The 26,307-nt window shown below is 38.4% G+C and overlaps 1 protein-coding gene across 6 annotated transcripts in view; it reads right to left on the reverse strand.

Annotated features, from left to right (window-relative positions):
* CADPS2 (calcium dependent secretion activator 2) overlaps positions 1 to 26,307 on the reverse strand; it is a 552,288-nt gene that overhangs the window by 35,085 nt on the left and 490,896 nt on the right. For 5 of the 6 annotated variants that reach the window (XM_068549383.1, XM_068549382.1, XM_068549381.1 and 2 more), the window contains 3 exons: positions 23,059 to 23,133; positions 6,236 to 6,319; positions 6,097 to 6,129 (listed from right to left, as the gene is read on the reverse strand). In XM_068549383.1, coding sequence (XP_068405484.1) covers positions 6,097 to 6,129; positions 6,236 to 6,319; positions 23,059 to 23,133 — 192 coding nt within the window. The remainder of the gene's footprint in view (positions 1 to 6,096; positions 6,130 to 6,235; positions 6,320 to 23,058; positions 23,134 to 26,307) is intronic. The other variant, XM_068549380.1, reaches the window with a different exon arrangement.

Raw genomic sequence — 26,307 nt, forward strand, 5'->3', positions numbered from 1 at the left:
CAATGAACATTGTGGTACATGACTCTTTTTGAATTATGGTTTTCTCAGGGTATATGCCCAGTAGTAGGATTGCTGGGTCGTATGGTAGTTCTATTTTTAGCTTTTTAAGGAACCTCCGTACTGTTCTGCATAGTGGCTGTATCAATTTACATTCCCACCAACAGTGCAAGAGGGTTCCCTCTTCTCCACACCCTCTCCAGCATTTATTGTTTGTAGATTTTTTGATGATGGCCATTCTGACCGGTGTGAGGTGATACCTCATTGTGGTTTTGATTTGCATTTCTCTAATGATTAGTGATGTTGAGCATCCTTTCATGTGTTTGTTGGCAATCTGTATATCTTCTTTGGAGAAATGTCTATTTAGGTCTTCTGCCCATTTTTGGATTGGGTTGTTTGTTTTTTTGATATTGAGCTGCATGAGCTGCTTGTATATTTTGGAGATTAATCCTTTGTCGGTTGCTTCATTTGCAAATATTTTCTCCCATTTGTCATTGACTCTTATACATCTTCAGCTGTGCTATAATTATATGGAATATCTGACAATCAAGTATGTACTGGGATCATGAATTCCTCCTTCTCTTTTGTGTTAGGAATGCCACTTGATATCATAGATAATTTTATATTCCTAACACTTCATTTCATAAAATGTATTTTTTATTTTTTGCTTTTTCAAAATTTCAAAAATGAGATTATTTGCTAGATGATATTGTTTGTTTCTCTAAAGAATTTTTTTCTAGCTCTTTACCTTACTATCATCTTCTAAGTGACATTTATGGGCTCTGTTGTTTCTTGGATGGAATAGGACAGAGATCTAGAATTCACAGAATGATAGAATATCACAGTTAGAGGGACTAATGCAGTTTATATAACTTATTCATCCATTTTATAGATAACTAAACTGAGGCCACTGAAGTGAAGTAATGCTCAGGGTCATACAGTTAATCCAAGGGCATAGAGCAGCATAAGAGGAATTAAACCTCAGGTATTAAATCCTAGTCCACTGCCTTTTAATTTTTTTTAATTTTAGAATAATTTAAGATTTACAGAAAAATTGTGAAGATTGTATGGAGAATTCCCATTTACTCCCTACCAAATTTCCCCTATTATTAATATCTTATATTACTATGGTATATTTGTTACAATTAATGAACAAATAATGATACATTATGAACTAAAGTCTATACTTTATTCATATTTCTTTAGTTTTTACCTAATGTCCTTCTTGTGTTCCATGATCCTGTCCAGAAGACCTCATTACATTTAATTAGTCATTATGTCTCCTTAACCTCCTCCTGTCAATTTCTAAGACTTTCCTTCTTTTTGATGATCTTGACAATTTGAGTACCGGTCAGATATTCTGTAGACTGTCCCTTTACTGGGATGTGTCTGTTGTTTTCCCCCTGATTAGACTGGAGTTATAGGCTTCTGGAAGGAGACCACAGAATATTTATCAAGAGTAAATATTATCTATATAATTTATCACTGTTGATGTTGACCTCAATAAACTCGCTGAGGTAATATTGTCAGGTTTCTCCCCGATAAATCCATTCTCCTCACCCTCCTTTTCATACTGTGCTCTTTGGAAGGTAGTCGCTATGCACAGCCTTAAGGAGTAGGGAGTTACACTGTCTCCTTGGAAGTAAAGTATCTACATTACTTATTTGGAATTCTTCTGCTTGGGAGATCTATCTTTTCCATTTCTTTTTTTTCTGGCAGTGCCGCATGTAGGATCTTAGTTCCCTGACTAGGGATCGAAACTGCCGCCTGCATTGGAAGCACCGAGTCTTAACCACTGGACCACCGGGGAAGTCCTTCCCCCATTTATTTATTCAGTCAATCATTTACCTATGTCAGTATGGACTAACAGATATATATTTTATACTTTGTGTTATAAGCTAATACTACCTAATTTATTTGGTAGTAAGTTGCTCAACTTACTCTAGCTCAGGCCATTGGGAGCTCTCTCAGGGGTCTCCTGGGTCCCTTTAACATATCTCCTATCATTGTGGGTTTTTCTTGCTAAACACTTCCTTACTTTCTCTCACACATATATAAGATGCTCCAGGCTCATCTTGTGTTTCCTGCCCCAGGCCTAGTGTCAGCCATTTCTTCAAGGAATCTTGGTTCATTTTACTGGAGATTACAGACCACAATCTGGGCACTAGGTGTGCATGTAGCTACTGGGATATCACTGCTTCTAGGCTCTCTCAGCTAACAAACCAAGGAAATATATGGGTATATACTAGCCCACGCATATACATATACCTAAAACTATTTCTAGATGCAACCAGCTCTATCTATATTAAGCTAGAGACAAGTTCACATTGATGGCTCCAACTCCAATCCATTACCACAGGGATAATTCTAGCCTCTTCCTCTTGTTTGTCTTCAACATCTCACTCCATGAGAAACTTGGCTGCCACCAATCACCATCCTTTACTTAATTGTTCAATTCCATTATACATGTAGAGTGGTTTCTGAATTGTACAACAAGAGTACAATGCTTATGTACAGTTCCTTTTCCTTTATTTTTACAGATGCCACTCATTTCAAAAGTGACTCAGATCAGCACTTTTTTCCTTCATCTTTTTTTAGTGAGGTTATTCCATACATTTGCAATAGAGTTTAGATTATTTTATCACAGTCTCCATCCTAGGATCCCACGACATCCTAATTGATTTAAAAAATTTTATCATATATTCAGGTTCAATTTTTGTGCTATAAAGTTAGGACTTGACAAAAGCATAGTGTTTTATATCTATCATTACAGTATTACATGGAATAGTCTCACTGCTCCAAAAAGTTCCCTTGGCTTCACCTATTCAAGTCTCCCTGACCTTGAACTTATGGTAACCATTAATCTGTTTGTAATCTTTATACAGTTTATTTATAGTTTTTTATATGTAGTTTTCCCTTTTAGAATGTGATATAAATGATATCATACAGTATGTAGCCTTCTCAGACTGGCTTCTTTCACTTAGCAATATGCCTTTAAGATTCATCTATGTCTTCGTGTCGCCTGATAGCTAATTTTTCTTCTTCTTCTTTTTTTTTTTTTTGCTGACTAGTACTCCAATTGTATGGATATACCACTGTTTATGCCTTCACTGACTGAAAGACATTTTGGTTGCTTCCAATTCTTGAATATGAATAAAGTTGCTATGAACACTTGCGTGCAGGTTTTGGTTGTGGACATATGTTTTCAAATCAGTTGGATAAATACCTAGGAGTGCAATTGGCGGGTTGCTAAAGACTATATTTAGCTTTGTAAGAAACTGTGAAATGGTCTTCCAAAATGGCTGTACCATTTTGTATTTCCACCAGCAATGAATGAGAGTCCCTATTGCTCTGCATCCTTGTCAACATTTTGCTACTGTCAGTTTTTAAATTTTAGCCATGCTAATAGGTGTGTACTAGTATCTTATTGTTTTAATTTTCATTTCTCTAATGACAAATGATGTTGAGCATCTTTTCATTTGCCTATTTGATACCTGTATGTCTTCACTGCAGTGTTTGTTCTGATCTTTGGCCCATTTTTTAATTGGGCTGTTTGTTTTCTTATTGTTGAGTATTAAGAGTTCTTCGTACATTTTAGATACAAGTCCTTGACCAAATATATGTCTGTGGCTTGTCTTTTCATTCCCTTAACAGTGCAGAGCAGTCAATTATTAAGTCCAACTTACAATGCTTTTCTTTCATGTATGCTTTTGGTGTTGTATCTAAAAACTTATCACCAAACTTAAGGGCATAAATATTTTCTCTATGTTTTCTTCTAGAAGTTTTATATTGTAGTTTGCATTTTACAGGTAGGTTTTTGATCAGTTTTGAGCTAATTTCTGTGAAAGGTGAGCCAGTGTTGTTGTTTTTTTTTCTCATAAGGTTCTCCTTAAAAGACTGCTTCAAAGAGGTAACTTGCTGGAGTTTTAGCATAAAAAAACAAACAGACAAAAAAAAACAGTAAAAGCCAACAGCACCTCATAGCTTTTGAAGTTAATGTTTACAGACATCAATAATAGAGGTGTAATGTCTGGATCTAAGGGAGAAACTCTTCCTATAGCAATCTGCCATGGCCAGACCATATCGATGGTTTAGTATGCTTTGCTCTGGGTGGCAACTTGATTTAATAGTGAAATTGGTAAGCTGGAATTCATCTAGAGAGTGATTGGTATGATAAAGAGTCTGGGTACAATTGTTACAGCTGTTTTCATGATATGTCTATTTCCCTATCTATTTTATTCCTAGACACTGAACAGCTTGTGGGCAGGACATATATATTTTCATCATACATACCCAGAGTCTAGCACTTAGTATGTGTTAAATAAGTATTTAATTAGTGAATTCAGTGAAGAAGTTAAGGATGTTTAATATAGAAAATAAGAATTCCTCAGACAATATATCCCTTTGAATAGCCACCATATCTCTTGGGAAGAGGATGTATGATAATTATCAACAAATATTTGAAGGGCTATCATGCAGAAAAGGGATTAGAACCAAGACAGAATTCACAGAGGTACAGAATTTCAACTCATTATACATAATAGGAGGCTGTCTTATGGTGAGCCTGCAATCACTGAAAAAATTAAAAGAGCTTGACTGAATCTTTGTGAGGGATATCAGGAGAGGGGGCTTCTGCATTGAGAAGGAGACTGAATGAACCACCTTCTGTGTCTTTCAATGCTGAAGCTCTATGGGCTCTAACAGATCTAGTACACAGTCAAATTAAGAATTTCAAAAGCTCTAAGAACAGAAATAATTATGGTGTCCTATTCAAAATTAAAAACAAAAATTTGTAATTCAAAATTAAAAACAAAAATCTATATTATAAAGTATTTGTTAGGAATTCCAATAAAGTTCATGTGTTCCCATGAGTACTTGCCTTTTCCTTTTTTATACAGCAAGTATAAACTATTCCCCCTTAATTCTCCCTTTCACTCTTTCATGCTGTTCCTTTGCAGGACCATACACATGTGATTATTTCTGCTTATTGCCCAGTACTGACTTTCTGATTCTAGGTACAAGACAAGGAGTATGCCAAGACTTCTTTTGGAATCATCTGTAAAACTAAAAACAAACAAACAAACAAAAAACTACTCTGAAGAAACCCCAGGCAAAGGCAGGAAAGTCCACGGCCTTTTCATTTAAAATGTTCATTTATAATAACTATAGCAGCAATAAATCTGGAGACTGTCTAGTCCATAGTATAAAATGCAGTTATGCATTTCAAAAATAAGAGCCACCTACAACTGATATACAAAGCTTGCCAGCTCTCAAACCACTAACATTCATAATGATGATCTAGAGATGGTGATGCTATTCAAGTACAGCCTTAATCAAAGATGAGATGACATATTCCATTTAGTTTTAAATTTTAAGTTTTTTCCCATTGTGCTCTAATTCTTTGAAAATTGATACACGTGCCAAAACACATGATTAAACAGAACATCTTAGGCCTTGATCATATATACGTGATAACAGAATTTAAAGCAAAAGTTAATTTGTTAATGACTACCAACTTACAACTGCTGTACTAACTTGATTATATTTATCATATGAATTTTTTTCATTGTAGCTAAGTAAGTTTCATACTTTCCTCTCATGGTATCTTAATTGTTGGACAAATTTACAGGTCATGCATTATTTCCCAATAATTCTGTGAAAAACCAAATGTTTAACTAAGTGAATATTGATTTATTTATAACACTTTTGTATTCAGAAAACTAGTTCTTTGATTCAACTGGTTCATCTTCATTGTTACTTTAACTCCTATAAGAAACCTGTTAGAGCTTTCATGGAAAGGGAAGGAGAGTGAACCTTTTCCTATAAGTAATGTGAGTCATTTTCTCCCCCATCCTACAGCTGCCACTGAGCTGATATGTTCTCATGATGAATTGACCTCCCCAAGTTACAACGGAAAAGGTACACTGAAATAACCTTGCCAGGCCTTGTTATGAGGGTTAGTGCTTGCTTAAGAAAAATAAACTGCTCCCTGAGGGAATGATACTGGATTAAAGATTTGAAATAAACCCGTGGTGAACCATAATTATTTTTTTTAAAGACTTATTTATAATTTTACAAAGCAGATAAAAAAATACTTACTGGAACATCAACATATTTTGCGGCTGCTTTCACCTTAAGTGGAAAAGAGATAATTATGAGAATTATTTTCTTAACTGTTTGATAAGTACTGTGACAGCAGTCAAAAGACAGCAGAGGAGAACTCATTCAAAATACTCACAGTGAATGACAGAATGGATGAAAAGAAAGTGCCTTCGTCATATCTTGACAGCTTAGACAACACCCCTTCCAACACTGAAACAAACTAGAATACAGTTTATAGTGAGTATTTAGGATAGTACTGGGCATACAAACAAATAACGGGGCAAACAATTCTTGGACCAACTTCTCCCATGGCACAAAAATCTGAAATGTATAAACTGACACAATGACAAAATCTCATTTTGAAGATGAACTCTAAGGTCCTTTTACATTGCTGGAAAAAATACACACATTTTTTAAGATAAAAGAGCAACGTGTAATAGGAGTCTGGTTACTACGTGTGAGATAACTTAAACCATTAGTTAATAACTTTAAATCCCTGTGACTCTTCCTTAATATAATTTTCGACTCCAAAATAGATATTTATAAGTCCTCATCACAAGAAAAAATGTTGTAACTATGTATGGGGATGGACTTATTTTGGTGATCACTTTGCAATTTATAGAGATATCAAAGCATTATTGTATACCTGCAACTAACATAATGTTGTATGCCAATGACACCTCAATAAAAAAAATATAGAGATGTTTCGAGGCAACCATGGTCAAGCTTCATCAAATTCCTTTCTATCATATATCACTCGACCATTCCCCAACTTTTTCTATCTACAGAAGAGGTTGAGTGACAAAGAACAGATAATGAAAAGGTGTAACATTTGGGGCCCTTGTAACATTGAAATGAAATACGATACATCAGCTAATGAGTATTCACCAAGCAGTTCCAATTGGGACATGTAAGGATCATCCCTGCTTTCAGAAGCTTACAACGTAGTTGGGGAGCTCAAACAGGTACACACACTGCAGAGTACAATGAAAAGAGCACCAGATTGAGAATATAAATCCTGATTCTGTCACTGACTGACTGCTATGTGGGCTCCAGCCAACCAAGTGCACCGGTTCCCCCATCAGTCAATGGTGTGTTTGCGTTGGCGGGACGGGTATGGAATTAAAATTGTCTTAAGAGCTTTACATTTCTAAAATTTTATATTTCTATGAAATGAGAGTTAAGACATATATACTGTAATGTAATTAAAAATGTGGAGAATTTTATTTCATTGAGCAGAAACATTAAGATCTGGCATGAAGATAAATAAGAGATATTAATAAGGATCTACTGCCCTACATCTTTCCTCTTTCCTACATCTTTCCTCTTTAGAAGCAAAATAATATGCACTATTGACAAATTATACCTTCCCAAAGGGAAAATACTGACAAGGTTTTTTAAATACAAAAAGGGAAATTAATGAAGGCTGGTTTTTGTTCACATAGCAGCTTCTTCAAGAAAGTGATAATAGTTCTAGGGACACAGCTTATTGGTCTCTGGTGAGCAGAGAACTCACTGAGAGTGCACAGGAGATAATCTTTTCTCTATGGCTGGTCAATTACTGCAAAATAGTTTATGCAAAAGAAACAAAAACTTCCCTACAGGCTTCTGCATCACATCATTTGCGACATGATGTAAGAACACAGAAACAAATTCATGTGAACTGCTGACTAAAATTTTATTTTTAAAGAATGAGAACTATGTATGGTTGGTTAGTTATCCTAGGGGATACAAACAGCAAAAAACATACAATTACAAATTGCTCACAACTAAAAGTCAATTTAGCACTTTCCTCCTGCCCGTTAAGATTTCTTACCAATCACAGCTGGCTAACTCAACTTGTTGTGGTTGGCAAAGACCCAGAAGACCTATACTCCAGGGCTATGACCAGGGGAAGGGAATTCCAAACTTAATGGCCCTCTGCGGAAAATGCCTCATCTCTTGTAACTCAAATCTTGAAAGCCAGTGTGTGATGGGTGATCTCATTTGCCACGAGGAGAGCGACAATTGCTATGGGTACCAGACAATGTGAACCACTGAAGGCTCTAGCATAGCACCTGGTTCTTGGTGCCTTCAAGTGAGTATTTGTTTACACAGGTGAGTGATGCTGAGGGACTAGGCAAAGTAGAAGCAGACCCTGTGGATGGATTTAGAAGATCTTAGCTCGAGTTGAAGCTCTGCCACTCTCTGGCTGTGAGACAACAGTCTGGACATTCAGCTTCTCTAGCTTCAGTGTACTCATCAGTAAAACGGGGAAAATGTCACTGCCTTGCCCACAATAAGGATGGTGTGAAAATCAGCAGAGATGATTTAGGTGAAGGGACTGTGAAAATGGCAACACACTAAGAGATGTAAAGAATGAATATTATTGGTATGATGAGCTAAATCACTAGCCATTATATGTCTAAAAACCTACACGTTAAGTCACAAGTTAACGGGGGTAGCCTTGGGATTGTTTAGTGATAAGGAGAAATAATGCATTTGGTTACCAGCGAATGGGTCTAATTCAATGAAGTGATATCTATGGAGGCAGGATAGAGTTGATGCTGTAAGTCAGAAGACCCATGTCGGAATCCCATCTGTTTCAAGGTCATGCGGCTGACAGTAGAGGAGGGAGGCTTTGGACACAGGTGGTCTGGCTCCAAAGCCCGTTTTCTTTGCCATCACACTACAGAGTTGTAAGCATTAAATGACATGACATAACTAATGTGCCTGGCATATAATAAGTGCTCAATAAATGCTATTTTGTTCTTCTTATTAGGCACCTAATATGGGAAATACAAAAAAAAATATGAGTCTTAGACCCTTCCCTCCAGGAATGCACAAACTAGTAGGAGAGACAGACATGTACACAGTTGGTCACGACACAAGGCAGGAAGTGATGAGGGACAAACAGTGTAACTGAAACTGACTTCCGTTGGAGGATATGGGGTAAGCCTCATTTGCATGGTGGCACAGGAGCTGAGCAGCAGGAGAGCAGAAACAGAGTGGCTAAAACAACATGTGGGGAAGCCCATTAGCCGATGACCTTAGGGCAGAAGTTTCCCCACTGTGGCATCTGACAGCCTGTCTGGCTCGTCTTCTCTTTAGAGTGTGAAGCAGCACCAGGTTATATCCCACTACGTCCAGTGTGTGCACCGCTGGTCTGCTGCATGCATGTCACAGCATTCTTGGCCTCCATTTTAACAACAGTGCAGAGCCTCTCCCTGGGATCCTCCCTACCCCAAATGGTCCCTAGGGAGGCCCAATACAGCAGGGACTCTTAGTGCTTACATGGCAGTGAGCAGCGACTGCATCTCTGGGACCAACCACGTGAGCTATCCAGTTTCCGCAGGAAGGTTTTCTTTGTAAGATTTCTGCCAAGTCACACGTGGTGGAAGAGCTAACTTAAAACCCAAAATCTATTAACAAGATTGACTAATAATGATGTAGTTTCCATCTGGCTTTTAATTGTATAAAACAGCAAGATTCCAAAGAAATCCATTGAAATGCTGGGTTTAGTTGCTGTGTCTTTAACTGCTTCCTGTGAACTTTCTCTGTACAGCTCAGGGAGTATATAAATACTTACAGGCTTGCCTTGCGCTCTCTGTTCTCCTGAGGGTGTCAGGTTGGAATGAAACCCTGTAATCTCTTTGTTTCCCTGCTTTTTATTGCGAATGTCATTTACTGGGTTTGTTTGAATAATATTTAGCGCCCAAAGTCTGTCTGGGTCATTACCAACTTTGCCTCATTATGTACACTCTCAGGGAAATGAAAGATGAAGGTACATTGAAATGACTGATAGAATGAAACATGAAGTATGTGCCACAAGGCATGTTGGTTTAAATTTCCTGCTGGATTTTAACAGGGTATAGGATTCATTTTCCTACATGTATGGAAAGTAGAACAACAAATTCTGAGAAGTGATAGGAACAATTCAGCTGTAGATTGGTGGGTTCAAAACACGCAGTTCTTACTTTTTTCAACTGTGAAATTTCAGGAAGTAAACAAGGAATATTTGCATCATTTACACTGCAAGTTATTAAATCTTCCACAGAAAAAAGATGCATCCATAAACAAGACTAATCATGAAAAACTAGGTGTATTTTGGAGGGGGGGGGGGAGGATAAATAGGGCTGGAGATATCTATCAGATGTTTTATTTTTGTTTGGTACAATCAGGACTGACTAGTATTGTTAAAAATCCACCTGGGACCAGAATGTCATGGATTGGAAGAAAGCAGGTTTCCTTCCCTGAACTGGAATGTTAATGTTATGATACAACGGAATATAATCCTTGTTTCTCCCACTGTGAATCCACGTCCTCTTTGAACCTTTGTTCCAAATGACTCCAGATTATCCACATCGGTATTGAGGATGGACAGGATCTGACAGCATGTATTTATACAACATGCCTTGTTCTGCACAGTATCTCAGACAACTTCCGAAACAGCACACCTAGCCCGGATGTTGGTGAAGTCTCCACATTTCTCTCATTGCTCCTTTCTCCCTTGTCTCCCAAACAGACTGAACTATGTTAGTTTGTATTTCTTTTCTTCTAATGACTTCTAACAACGGTGCATGTTATTCCTTTCAAGCACATTCTTGGGTTTGAACACTTGTCTTCTGAATACATTGTCTTGATCCAAACAAGTAAATTTAACCAAGTTAACTTAATCAGACTGAATTGGTGGTGGTGGAGGAGATATTTTCATTGCATCATCTAGACAGTCAGGTCAGATTTGTCCTCTGTCCCTCTTAAGAGAAATTCAGGGGAAAATATTCTAGGTTATTAAAAAGAATAGGTGTTGTGTGTATGTGTATGTATTTACACCTACATACCTATATATCTATATATGTACTTAGTGGAAAAGTATATACTCTTTCCTAAATCCCTTTGTGCAATAATTGAGAATTCAGGAAGTTGAATATACTGCTATGGTCTTTTAATTCATACCCAGAATTTACTGAGCCCCTGTTACTGCAGTGCACCGTGAGAGTGATCACTTTCTCACTCTTTGCTCTGTTGACCATTTCCTCCAACCAGTTCTTTCCCACAGCCTTCCCAGTGTTTCTTTAGCATCCTTATGTTACACACAATGAATTCCACTCTCATCTACCTGACTCACAGCTGTCCCACATGATTGCCTGCCCAAGCTGGTCCCACAGTGTGTATGCCTGCATGTAACAAATATCGAAGGAAATATCCACAGAGCCTGGACATATAAAGGGGACATGAGAAGACTGGGCAGTGAAGCTCCCATTCTTTTCCTCTCTGATCTTGCTGAGTTCTGTGTGCTGCTGTGCAAAGATGACAGGCTTAGGGCTACAGGGTCAAGTCCTGGCCCCTCCGCCAGCCACTGTAAAACCGTGGGCCTTTGTTTCCTCATCTGTGAACAAGGAGAGTGGACTCTGGGTGGATCAGGCCTGCCTTGGGAGATGGGGCTACACAGGTAGGCTCTGGCCTGCTTCCCCTCCTCAATCAGAACAGCTTTGCTTCCACCAGTGTTGTATCTGGGGTGCTACCTAAGATATATTTGAAGACATTAAATATATCTCATAAACATCATAAAAGTATATAGAAATATGTCTTATGAACATTACAGAAATGTTTGAAAAGTCTCTGCTAGACAATCTCAGGGTTCTCTTCCAACTCTAGCATCGTGTGTGCTATGGGACTTCAGAGCCTGGGGAGAAAAGATGAGGGTCCCTGGAAGCCTCCATACACAAACATATATAAGGATCTTTCCTTTATTTATTTATTTTTTGATGTGGACCATTTTTAAAGTCCTTATTGAATTTGTTACAATATTGCTTCTGTTTCATATTTTGGTTTTTTGGCCACAAGGCATGTGGGATCTTAGTTCCCCGACCAGGGATCGAACCCAAACCCCCTTCACTGGAAGGCGAAGTCTTAACCACTGGACCTCCAGGGAAGTCCTCAGAATTTTTGCTTTAGACTGAGAAAAGGCTGTAGGTTTTCTTCTCATCCAGTATGCCCGCTTTTTTTAATGCAGAAACTGAGTCATGCAAGGAGACCCAGCTGGTAACATGAAGAAACAGGAATGGAGTCCAGTTCTCCTGAACCTCCCCCAGTTTATCTGACTGAATTAATTCTAATATAAGGCAGCAATAAATATAGCATTTCTTGTATCCTTTCCTTGGCAAGAGTTAATGTTCTTGCCTTCATTTTTTTTTCTTGGTAAAAATTATCTGAGTCCTTTTCTGGCTAGAAGCTTCTTTTTTGTTTTTGTTTTTGCTTTCTTTAAAATGGTTTTTATTTCTTCCATTTCATTTCTCCATGTCTTCCACAGGAGTTCCACTTATAACATACATGCCTGAGAACAACAGCCACTGATAGAATCATTTTCAATGGCTGAAATCTTATAATCCCATTGGTATTTTGATCCCATATCCTTCCTGTGAACTCCAGCCCCAAATACCTAAATATATGAACGTCCCCTTGCTACCTCCTCCTTCAGGTATCTCAGAGGCAGCTCAATTCCCCCATGTCCAATACTGACATGGGTCATTCCCTCCAAATCTGTCCCTCTTCCAGGGCACCCTGCATCACTGAATGGCACAACATCCATCTCCTGCTGCAGGCTATAAACCTAGAAGTAATTGTCAACGTTTTCCCTTCTCTCCCCATTACTAACGCCTTGTCTTAGTCTGCTCAGGCTGCTATAACAGAATGCCATAGACTGGGTGGCTTATAAACCACAGTAACTTCTCATACTCTGGAGGCTGAGAAGGCCATAGTCAAGGTGCTGGCAGATTTAATGTCTGGTGAGGACCCAACTGCTGGTTCATAGATGATATCTTCTGGCTGTATTTTCACATGGCAGAAGGGACTAGGGAGCTCTGTGGGGTGTTATTTATAACAAAGTGAATCAGCTATATGTATACATATATCCTCATACCCCTTCCCTCTTGTGTCTCCCTCCCACCCTCCCTATCCCACCCCTCTAGGTGATCACAAAGCACTGAGCTGATCTCCTTGTGCTATGGGGTTGCTTCCCAATAGCTATCTATTTTACATTTGGTAGTGTATATATGTCCATGCTACTCTCTCACTTTGTCCCAGATTACCCTTCCTCTTCCCCGTGTCCTCAAGTCCTTTCTCTACGTCTGCATCTTTATTCCGGTCCTGTCCCTAGGTTCTTCAGAACGTTTTTTTTTTAGATTCCATATATATGTGTTAGCATACGGTATTTGCTTTTCTCTTTCTGACTTACTTCACTCTGTATGACAGACTCTAGGTCCATCCACCTCACTACAAATAACTTAATTTCATTTCTTTTCATGGCTGAGTAATTTTCCATTGTATATATGTGCCACATCTCCTTTATCCATTCATCTGTTGATGGACACTTAGGTTGCTTCCATGTCCTGGCTATTGTAAATAGAACTGCAATGAATATTTTGGTACATGACCCTTTTTGAATTATGGTTTTCTCAGGGTATATGCCCAGTAGTGGGATTGCTGAGTCGTCTGGTAGTTCTATTTTTAGTTTTTTAAGGAACCTCCATACTGTTCTCCATAGTGGCTGTATCAATTTACATTCCCACCAACAGTGCAAGAGGGTTCCCTTTTCTCCACACCCTCTCCAGCATTTATTGTTTGTAGATTTTTTGATGATGGCCATTCTGACCAGTGTGAGGTGATACCTCATTGTAGTTTTGATTTGCATTTCTCTAATGATTAGTGATGTTGAGTGTCCTTTCATGTGTTTGTTGGTAATCTGTATATCTTCTTTGGAGAAACGTCTATTTAGGTCTTCTGCCCATTTTTGGATTGGTTTTTTTTTTTTTTTTTTGATGTTGAGCTGCATGAGCTGTTTGTATGTTTTGGAGATTAATCCTTTGTCAGTTGCTTCGTTTGAAAATATTTTCTCCCACTCTGAGGGTTGTCTTTTCATCTTCTTTAGGGTTTCCTTTGCTGTGCAAAAGCTTTTAAGTTTCATTAGATTCCATTTGTTTATTTTTGTTTTTATTTTCATTTCTGTAGGAGGTGGGTCAAAAAGGATCTTGCTGTGATTTATGTCATAGAGTGTTCTTCCTATGTTTTCCTCTAAGAGTTTTATGCTTTCTGGCCTTACGTTTAGGTCTTTAATCCATTTTGAGTTTATTTTTGTATACGGTGTTAGGGAGTGTTCTAATTTCATTCTTTTACATGTAGCTGTTCAGTTTTCCCAGCACCATTTATTGAAGAGGCTGTCTTTTCTCCATTGTATATTCTTGCCTCCTTTATCAAAGATAAGGTGACCATATGTGCGTGGGTTTACCTCTGGGCTTTCTATCCTGTTCCATTGATCTATATTTCTGTTTTTGTGCCAGTACCATACTGTCTTGATGACTGTAGCTTTGTAGTATAGTCTGAAGTCAGGGAGCATGATTCCTCCAGCTCCGTTTTTCTTTCTCAAGATTGTTTTGGCTATTTGGGGTCTTTTGCGTTTCCATACAAATTGTGAAATTTTTTGTTCTAGTTCTATGAAAAATGCCATTGGTAGTTTGATAGGGATTGCATTGACTCTGTAGATTGCTGTGGGTAGTAGAGTCATTTTCACAATGTTGATTCTTCTGATCCAAGAACATGGTATATCTCTCCATCTGTCTGTATCATCTTTAATTTCTTTCATCAGTGTCTTATAGTTTTCTGCATACAGGTCTTTTGTCTCCTTAGGTAGGTTTATTTCTAGGTATTTTGTTCTTTGAGTTGCAATGGTAAATGGGAGTGTTTCCATAATTTCTCTTTCAGATTTTTCATCATTAGTGTATAGGAATGCAAGAGATTTCTGGGCTTTAATTTTGCATCCTGCTACTTTACCAAATTCATTGATTAGCTCTAGTAGTTTTCTGGTAGCATCTTTAGGATTCTCTATGTATAGTATCATGTCATCTGCAAACAGTGACAGTTTTACTTCTTCTTTTCCGATTTGGATTCCTTTTATTTCTTTGTCTTCTCTGATTGCTGTGGCTAAAACTTCCAACACTATGTTGAATAACAGCGGTAAGAGTGGGCAACCTTGTCTTGTTCCTGATCTTAGTGGAGATGGTTTCAGTTTTTCACCATTGAGAATGATGTTGGCTGTGGGTTTGTCATATATGGCCTTTATTATGTTGAGGTAAGTTCCCTCTATGCCTACTTTCTTGATGGTTTTTATCATAAATTGGTGTTGAATTTTGTTGAAAGCTTTTTCTGCATCTGTTGAGATGATCATATGGTTTTTATCCTTCAGTTTGTTAATATGGTGTATCACATTGATTGATTTGCGTATATTGAAGAATCCTTGCATTCCTGGGATAAACCTCACTTGATCATGGTGTATGGTCCTTTTAACGTGCTTTTGGATTCTGTTTGCTAGTATTTTGTAGTGGATTTTTGCATCTAAGTTCATCAGTGATATTGGCCTGCAGTTTTCTTTTCTTGTGACATCTTTGTCTGGTTTTGGTATCAGGGTGATGGTGGCTTCGTAGAATGAGTTTGGGAGTGTTCCTCCCTCTGCTATATTTTGGAAGAGTTTGAGAAGGATAGGTGTAAGCTCTTCTCTAAATGTTTGATAGAATTCGCCTGGGAAGCCATCTGGTCCTGGGCTTTGGTTTGTTGGAAGATTTTTAATCGCAGTATCAATTTCGGTACTTGTGATCAGTCTGCTTATATTTTCTATTTCTTCCTGGTTCAGTCTCAGAAGGTTGTGTTTTTCTAAGAATTGTCCATTTCTTCCAGGTTGTCCATTTTATTGGCATATAGTTGCTTGTTATAATATCTCATGATCCTTTGTATTTCTGCAGTGTCAGTTGTTACTTCTCCTTTTTCATTTCTAATTCTGGTGATTTGTATCTTCCCCCTTTTTTTTCTTGATGAGTCTGGCTAATGGTTTATCAATTTTGTTTATCTTCTCAAAGAACCAGCTTTTACTTTTACTGATCTTTGCTATTGTTTCCTTCATTTCTTTTTCATTTATTTCTGATCTGCTCTTTATGATTTCTTTCCTTCTGCTAACTTTGGTTTTTTTTGTTCTTCTTTCTCTAATTGCTTTAGATGTAAGGTTAGGTTGTTTATTTGACATTTTTCTTTTTTCTTGAGGTAGGATTGTTTTGCTATAAACTTCCCTCCTGGAACTGCTTTTGCTGCATCCCATAGGTTCTGGGTCGTCGTATTTTCATTGTCATTTGTTTCTAGGTACTTCTTGATTTCCTCTCTGATTTCTTCAGTGATCTCTTGGTTATTTTGTAGCATATTGTTTAGCCTCCATGTATTTGTATTTTTCCAGTTTTTTTTCTGTAATTGATATCTAGTCTCATAGCATTGTGGTCGGAAAAGATACTTGATACGATTTCAAGTTTCTTAAATTTACCAAGGCTTGATTTGTGACCCAAGATATGATCTATCCTGGAGAATGTTCCATGAGCACTTGAGACGAAAGTGTATTCTGCTGTTTTTGGAAGGAATGCCCTATAAATATCAATTAAGTCCATCTGGTTTAATGTGTCATTTAAAGCTTGTGTTTCCTTATTCATTTTCATTTTGGATGATCTGTCCATTGGTGAAAGTGGGGTGTTAAAGTCCCCTACTATGACTGTGTTACTGTCAATTTCCCCTTTTACGGTTGTTATCATTTGCCTTATGTATTGAGGTGCTCCTATGTTGGGTGCATAAATATTTACAATTGCTATATCTTCTTCTTGGATTGATCCCTTGATCATTATGTAGTGTCCGTCTTTGTCTCTTGTAATAGTCTTTATTTTAAAGTCTATTTTGTCTGATATGAGAATTGCTACTCCAGCTTTCTTTTGATTTCCATTTGCACGGAATATCTTTTTCCATCCCCTCACTTTCAGTCTGTATGTGTCCCTAGGTCTGAAGTGGGTCTGCTGTAGACAGCATATATATGGGTCTTGTTTTGGTATCCATTCAGCCAGTCTATGTCTTTTGGTTGGAGCATTTAATCCATTTGTATTTAAAGTAATTATTGACATGTATGTTCCTATTACCATTTTCTTAATTGTTTTGGATTTGTTTTAGTAGGTCTTTTCCTTCTCTTGTGTTTCCTGCCTAGAGAAGTTCCTTTAGCTTTTGTTGTAAAGCTGGTTTGGTGATGCTGAATTCTCTTAGCTTTTGCTTGTCTGTAGAGGTTTTAATTTCTCCATCAAATCTGAATGAGATCCTTGCTGGGTAGAGTGATCTTGGTTATAGGCTTTTCCTTTTCATCACTTCAAATATATCCTGCCACTCCCTTCTGGCTTGCAGAGTTTCTGCTGAATGATTAGCTGTTAACCTTATGGGATTCCCTTGTATGTTATTTGTTTTTCCCTTGCTGCTTTTAATATTTTCTTTGTATTTAATTTTTGATAGTTTGATTAATATGTGTCTTGGCATGTTTCTCCTTGGATTTATCCTGTATGGGACTCTCTGTGCTTCCTGGACTTGATTGACTATTTCCTTTCCCATATTAGGGAAGTCTTCAACTATAATCTCTTCAAATATTTTCTCAGTCCCTTTCTTTTTCTCTTCTTCTTCTGGGACCCCTATAATTCGAATGTTGGTGCGTTTAATGTTGTCCCAGAGGTCTTTGAGACTGTCCTCAATTCTTTTCATTCTTTAATCTTTAGTCTGCTCTGCAGTAGTTATTTCCACTATTTTATCTTCCAGGTCACTTATCCGTTCTTCTGTCTCAGTTATTCTGCTACTGATTCCTTGTAGAGAATTTTTAATTTCATTTTTTGTGTTGTTCATCATTGTTTGTTTGCTCTTTAGTTCTTCTAGGTCCTTGTTAAATATTTCTTGTATTTTCTCCATTCTATTTCCAAGATTTTGGATCATCTTTACTATCACTACTCTGAATTCTTTTTCCGGTAGACCGCCTATTTTCTCTTCATTTGTTTGGCCTGGTGGGTTTTTACCTTGCTCCTTCATCTACTGCATATTTCTCTGTCTTCTCATTTTGCTTAACTTACTGTGTTTGGGGTCTCCTTTTCGCAGGCTGCAGGTTCATAATTCCCGTTGCTTTTGGTGTCTGTCCCCAGTGGGTAAGGTTGGTTCAGTGGGTTGTGTAGGCTTCGTGGTGGAGGGGACTGATGCCTGTGTTCTGGTGGATGAAGTTGGATCTTGTCTTTCTGGTGGGCAGGACCATGTCTGGTGGTGTGTTTTGGGGTATCTGTGAACTTATTATGATTTTAGGCAGTAAATCTGCTAATGGGTGGGACTGTGTTCCTGTCTTGCTAGTTGTTTGGCATGGGGTGTCCAGCACTGGAGCTTGCTGGTCGTTGAGTGGAGCTGGGTCTTAGCATTGAGACGGAGATCTCTGGGAGCGCTATTGCTGATTGATATTATGTGGGGCTGGGAGGTCTCTGGTGGTCCAATGTCCTGAACTCGGCTCTCCCACCTCAGAGGCTCAGGCCTGACACCTGGCTGGAGCACGAAGACCCTGTCAGCCACACAGCTCCTGTTGCTTGAGGATCCACATTTCTTCTGGAAAGGATATAAATCTGGCACTCTCACTTCAGGCCTAGCCCATCCACCTTTTTTCTCTTTGTGCTTAGTCTGTTTCACTTGCTCATAATGGGCCCCATGCAGAGGCCTTGCCCCTGGCCTTCAGATCAGAGCTCCAGGTGAAATGGCTGAGACGACAGCTCAGCTCGGGATGTGCACTGAAGCTCCTCACAGGACACTCAACTCCTGTGGGGTGTTTTTTATAAGGCCACTAATCCCATTTATGATGGCTCTAACCTCATGACCTTATCACCTCCCAAAGGTCCCACCACCAAATACCATCACATTAGGGATTAGGTTTCAACATATGAATTTTGGGGGGACACAATCATTCAGTCTATGGCACCCTGCCCATTGTATTATCTTAAATGTCTTTGGACTAGTCCAACAGAGACCAATGTTACAGCCTCCTTACTACTCCCTCTCAATCTGTTTGCTGTGGGCAATCAAATGAATTGTCTTACAATGCAAATATGATTAACTCTATACCCCTAGTCCCTGCCTCTCCAACCCTTCAGTGACTTCTCATTGCTCTAATGATGAAGACATTAAACTCCTCAGGCCTGTAGTTGGGCTTTTAACCATGATTCCATACTACCTCTCAGGTACAGAGTTCAAAATCATCAGCATATAGTTAAACCAGAAATATGAAAGTCACAGATATATATGGAATGAGTTCAAAAAAGACTAAAGATGGAAATCCAAGAATCCCACCATTTAGCTGCTAGGTGGAGAGAGAACATAAAGATGGAAAGCCAAGATCTTTTCTAGGCATGGGAAATGTGTGTGCAGGTGGGACACATCCTGTTGAGTGTTACATGTGATTAAGAGCCCTGGATCATTCTCAAAATATTTGTGAAGACATGTGGATAAAAGGAGGATGCAGAAGTAGAACTGAAGAGAAGAGATGAAAAGAATGTAGCAAACATATTTCTCAATATGCACAGAAGAATTAAAATATGGGCAGAAACATTTGGGATACAATACAAGGAATTCACTATTTTATGCATCTACTTTATATTGAATTAATTAATATGCTATAAAAATGTCTAGGACACAGCTCTTAGAATTTGCCAGAATAAAGACAGTTAATGTAGAAGTTACATATTTTAATTTTTAGTCTTTTGCTTTTTACTGATTTCCTGGAGATCTGGAATCAGCAAGTGCATTGGATTAGGAATCTGAAACTCAAAGGTTTGAATCCCAACTCTTGCACTTATTAGGTGTGTGACTCTGATCAGTTTACTATACTACTTTGAAGATTACATTCCTCTCTGTGAAATAGGGTAAGTCCACCCATTCAATAGGTGCTATGTAGTTTGAATTAAATAACATATGTACAGTGGCTGCTTCACAGTAGGTACTCCATAAATACCTCCTTTAAAAAAATCATTTCTTCTTTGGTGAAGACAAATGGGAACATACTATCTAAGGGGTTGTCTTGTTTTTAAATATACTGAAGTTTTAAGGTAGTTTGCATGTCCATCTAAGTGGAGGGTCATCAGAGCAGTGGTTCTCCAAGTCTGGCGCAGGAACTCCTACATCAAAATCCCCATGGTGACTGGTTAAACATGCACGTTCCTGCCCTTCTTCCAAAACTTCTGGAAAGCAGGGCTAAGGCATCTGTATTTTAAAAAGCTCTCAGGCAATTTTTTGGCGTGCTAACATTTAAGGATTGTACTACAGAATCCTATTCATCTTTGCTTAATGAAATAAAATGCACCATTTATTGTCATCTTCAATGGAAGCTTAAGACGGTTGTCAAAACTATCAAATTGGGGCTTCCCTGGTGGCGCAGTGGTTGAGGGTCTGCCTGCCAATGCAGGGGACATGGGTTCGAGCCCTGGTCTGGGAGGATCCCGCATGCTGCGGAGCAACTGGGCCCGTGAGCCGCAATTGCTGAGCCTGCGCGTCTGGAGCCTGTGCTCCACAACAAGAGAGGCCGCGATAGTGAGAGGCCCACGCACCGCGATGAAGAGTGGCCCCCGCTTGCCGCAGCTGGAGAGGGCCCTCACACAGAAACGAGGACCCAACACAGCCATAAATAAAAAAAAAAAAAAAAAAAAAACAAACCCAAACTATCAAATTAATTTATTTTATACTTTTCAACTAAAGATTATTAAAAAGTGCCATTTGACTGCAGGAGAAAGGATCCAGAGAGAAAAACTATAATCTAGACCTGATTTCTAAATATAATAGCTAGTTACATTAGGCTATATAAGTTAAAATTAATTACAATTAAGTAAAATCAAAATTTCAATTCCTCAGTTGCACTAGCCACATCTCAAGTGTTCCACAACCACATGTGGCTACTAGTTACCATACTGGATGGTGAAGGATAGACATTTCTATCATCACAGAGAGTTCTATTTCATAGTGCTGATCTCTAGGACACCACTTCCCAGTTTGACTCAAATATACTATTTTTTCAATTAACCAGATGCATTTGATATAGAAAAATTTAAGTTTTTTACTTTGCCAGAAACAAATGCAGAAATGATGTATAGACCTTCCTGCCTTTTCTGCAACCCTTCCTCCCCTTCGCCCCAAACCAAAACTAGTTGTAGCCTTTTTGCCTTGTTGCCTATTTAACCCTTTATCAACTGCATGCTTGCAATTTAGTGGCTCTCTTTATGCACCCTTCTCACAAAAGACAACTTCCACAGGAGAGCTGTGCTGATGGGGAGGCTCTACCCGGATAAAATTTCCCTGGATGGCTCGCCGACAATAAAGGTGCAGGGTTAACTATGTCTGTTCTGCGGGCTGTAAGCTGCTGGGCTGGGCTCCTGGAGGGCGGGAATCTCATGGTTCCTCCTGTAGGAGCTTCATTCTCCAGTGATCCACCTCTTTGTCTACCTCCCAGATGGTTTTCCTGTTAACCCTTCCCCTTTCCCCCTGCTGGTGAATTTGTGTTGTAAGTGTAGGTGTTCAGTGCTGGGGTAGAAGCTGGGGGGCAAGAACAAACTGGGGAGGTGGTGCAGTTCTAAAATCCCCTCTCTTTGTGACATTTTTTCTACCTCAAGACCTGCTACCAGAGAATTAGGAAGCACAAAACAATTTGAACCCCACCACCCCCGAATCAACTATAATCCCACCACCCAGATAAAAGCTCTGTTGGTACTGTGGTGTTTATTTGTCTTTTCTCTATGTGATGACAATTCAGATCATAGTTTACATTTCTAAATATTCAGCTTTTTTCCCACTTACCACTATATTATGAAATTTTCCTTTAACGTTATAGTCTTTGAAAGCAAACTTTCTTAATATAGATGTCCCATAATTTACTTTACCATTGCCCTCATGTTAAAGTTGATTCCAATATTTTTCATTAGAAATAATGTGACATCTATCAATGTATATAAATTTTGTGCATCTCTCTGAGTAGTAAGAAAAAAAAAACGCAGAAAGAATTTTAGGTGAATGGGTATTAATGTACTTGATATAGTTCCAAACTATCTTCTAGAAAGGTTGTAGCCATTTATACTCCCATAAATAGAAAATGTGAGTGTCCCACTTCACCTTTTCTAAAACTGGGTGATAGCTTAAAAACATCTATGCTAATTTGCTATAAAAATATTATATAAATTTTAGTTTTATTGGTATTCCTTAAACTATTGAGGCTTAACAGTTTTCATGCTTATTGGGCATCTGTTTTTTTCTTTTCTAAACAACATGTCCTTTGTCTGTTTATTGAATTGAGGGTGGCTTTTCCTTTCCTTTTTGTACATTCTTCCAATTGTTTTATGAAGCCTGGTCTAGGGCTCTTTGATCCAGCATCCGCTCTTATGAAAGTGCCTCTTTGGGAGAAATCCATCCTCTCTCCTTACCCTCTTTCAGCTCCCCGTGCTCTCCGGTTGTTCATCTCTTTTCCTATCAGACCCTGATCTCCAATGTCATCTATGGCAGTCTGTTCCACCTTAGCGGGATTTTAAATCACCTAATCATTCAATGGAACACTCACTTATACTTCATCTCTACTTATACAACTAAAGGCCATAGCTTTTGTCAAAGATATCTGAAGCCTCAAATAGGAAATCGTGGGAGACCTCTGGGAGTGGAGAACCTCAGACACCACTCTGCCAGCCTTCTCTGTCCGCCTGTGAGACCAGTCCTAGAGTCCCAGTGCTGTCACCACAAAAAAATAGGCTAAATTCAAGAACTGATGACGATTCAACTCATCCCTGGAGGCAAACAATAAGAGAACATGAATGAGAAAGAATAAGGTATTACTGGAAGATAGAGTTATTTTTAGAAGGACAACAATTGCAAGAAAAGCCAAAATTAATTATAAATGAAAAACCAAAAGTTACTGGCCAAGTGTTCATAATTTGCTCATAACTTTTCTTAAAATTTGAACTTTTCTTGCACCTGTCTTTAAAGCTATTTCTCAATTAGGTATTTAGAAACCTAAGACAGATATTTCTAAAAATTCTCAGTTGAAAATTATTTAATTTGATTTAAAAAGGTAAATAAAAAATACCTTACCTTTGAAACTAGAAGTGAAATGACTTCTTTTACAGTGTTGTCAATCAAGTCATCTATTTTCGAATGGTACTGCTGCTAGATATTAAAAGACAATGATGCATTAGTTGATGTGGACACAAAACTTTTGTCATAAGTCATAAATGTTTTAAAGCTACTAGTTATGACATATCAGATTTATACAAAATGACCATTTTGCACATTAGAAGAACAAAACCTTGAAAACGATCCACCCAATCAACAGTTTTTACATTGTGGGGTTTGAAAATTTTCCCATGTGCTCTGTCGAGTTAAGCAGCTAATGGGGTTATTATATAGATGAATTGAGTTCTTATTCTTATTCAGGCGGAGGAATGTGAAGGATACTTTTTGTCTTCTCCTCTATAATTAAGGTGGCCGTGTATTTTTCTAAAGGGTTGGTTTAGCTGGAGAAGCAAAAAGACTGGAAAAAGATTTAATTAATACAGCATTTCATGTCTGACAACTCTCATTCATAAGTTATTTTAAATGTGCTCTAGAAATAAAATGAGCTCCCAGTTGTTCACACTGAAAGGACCTTTTTGTCAGCACAGGGAGCCGCAGTTTACACAATTCTTACAATATGCTCAAGCAAGGGCAAAATTAAAATTTCATCAACAAAGGTGAGAGATGGTAACAAATTAATAGGCCATAAAAGGTATAATGAAACGGCACTCACTCCCCATAGTTTTATTACTGCTTCCTCTGAAAAAGACGTCTTTAAGTAAATGCAAAAAAGATGTATTTAAAATAAACCTGAAAGACTCTTTTTTTGCTTTCTTTAGAGAATACTAGAGAGTTCCCTTCTTAAGCTAGCAGGAGCTTCGAGCTTTGACAGCGTGTGAAGGCACACTTCACAGAGAATGTGACTTGTAAAGACTAACCCTATCTTGATGGTTCAAGGCTTCTTGGAACAGCTAACATAATGCATAGAGTAAAAGTACTCAGGTCAGTATAAACATTAGACCAACTTAACAGCTGCTGGGTGAATGGTTTCCAAAGATGTAAGTTTTTGAAAGCTATTTTTTCTTCTGAAAACATGTCTCAAAGTTTCCACACAGAACAAAACATCAACTTAGGTCTGCGTTGGAATACGCAGGAATGAGGTCTCCCCACAGGCTCTGACAGTTACAAGCCATCATTTACCTGCACAAATAATGAAGAAAGGAAGCATAATTTTGGAGCATGTGAATTATTTTCTTTTCCTGCTTGTGTGTGTGTATGCATGTGTGTGTATGCATGTGTGTGTTGACAAGTGGTCTAAAATTAAGCACACATATATGAACAAGGAAATTTCTAGGCATGCATTCCACTCAGTGAAACAAAATACTAAGCGTCCATCTCACGTAAAGCCTTACTGATCCTCAAATTTGCACTCCCCAAAGGACAAACAGAACGGAAACCTAGATGGGGGACTTATACTGCTGTAGTACTGACACTTTTGCTTTCAGAACAGCTTGAAGAGAAGGAAAAGGGAAGAAAACAAAGAAAAGCAAGGTAAAAGAGGAAGAGCCTGAAAAACCTGGCTGGTCGTTGAGATGTCCAGGAAGCCCCCCCCACCCAGATACAGGTACAAAATCATCACTCCCCCTGGCCCCCACCAGCTGAAACTGTTCCAATGACTCGGCAGTGGAGGAGCTTATGCAAATGAGCTCAGCAGCTCTCCCTCCGTGCACACTCTCTTTTCAAATCCTTCTCTCTCCAAATTCGCGTCTGTGTAGCAGGAGGAGCTAAAATTGCAGACTGAGGCTCCTCTTTGGGGTAGAATAAGAAAGGGATACAGGAGATGGGTTTCAAGCTTCTCTCACCCCTCTTACATGGAAAGGGCTACAGAACATTCAGGGGTTGAGGCGCCTGAACCTCCAAACAGTTCCATCTTCTTAAATATGCCTTATCCTCCATGTTTATCTCCCTTTGCCATAAACTTTATTTTTAACTCAAAAATAATGAAATGCCATCAGAAGGCTATTGGATATAAAATAGTAGAGCTTATGTATGTTAAACTTTTGGATTGGACCGATTTTGGCAATTCTTAAAGTCAAGAGTTGAGCCACTAAAGAGGCCATTTATATCCTTTTTATCGAAAAGCAGGGAAAGCCACAGATTCTAGGAGCCATCAAATTCTCCTATAATACACACCTTTTGACTGCTGTTTTCTTTCATATCTAATCTAGCCAAAAGCAGAGATGGAGGGAAGGAGAGAGAGAGAGAGAAAGTCAAAAAGGAAGAAAGAAAATATACTGTACATCTTAAATGTGTTACCCAGGGGGCAAACCCAAAGAGTATAAGGGTTGCTAGTTTTTTTAATATGAGATTTTGCTACTGTAAATTTATCTGATTAGCTCTGACTTGCACTAATTTTAAATCTGAAAGCTGTTGGGAACTTCCAGAGTCTGCTCTAGCTGCACAGTTGGTAGAGGTGGTCTAGGAGCACTGTGGGTGGAAATGGGGAGGTGGCCTGAGAATTCATAGTTTACATACATATTCTGCAAAGAGAATAGTCCAGAAATGCCACATATAGATAATAGATAATTAGCTAGAAAAAGTTATTCATTAGGAGATCCAGATAGCTTCCAAAGACAAATACAAATGCACACAAAGACATCAAAACAGGTAAGAACAGAATTTATCTGGAGACATTTACATTTCCTAAGCTAAAATTGATAGGTTTTTCATTTAGATTAGCAGACCAAATTTTTGTTAAAAACTTGCAAACTTTTTCTCGGCAAACATAAAAGCCTATAAATAAAATTCCTAACAGGATATTTCAAGTTGGATCAATGATTCTACAGACCAGGGTTTTGGTAATTTCCAGACCATTCTTAGACTAATTCTCCCCACATCTGCCCTCAAAAGTAAACCGTTGGTGCCTTGCTTCTCCAGTAGATGACTCCGAACTTAGATTAAGATGACCGTTGAGGAATTTTTACTTCATGGAGTCCAGGGAATTCAGATCAGGTACAGGTCTGAAATCCTTGCCCCCCTATATGTGGGTAAATATTCTCATTTCACCTGACTGTTCTCATGAGGAAACACGCAAGAAACGAAGACTAATCAAATGCCAGTGCAATCCAGCATTCTTAAAATATTTTGGTCCTTCTGTTGTATTGGATTGTTCTGGCAACGGAAGTATTTTACTGCAATTGAGAACAAATCCCACATAAGTAGGGGCCCCCGAGTAGCTCCATTAATGTGCTTTCATCTTCAATGGATGGACCATGAGGTACAGTGGTT

The sequence above is a fragment of the Eschrichtius robustus genome, chromosome 8, assembly GCF_028021215.1.
Source record: "Eschrichtius robustus isolate mEscRob2 chromosome 8, mEscRob2.pri, whole genome shotgun sequence".
Lineage (NCBI taxonomy): Eukaryota > Metazoa > Chordata > Mammalia > Artiodactyla > Eschrichtiidae > Eschrichtius > Eschrichtius robustus.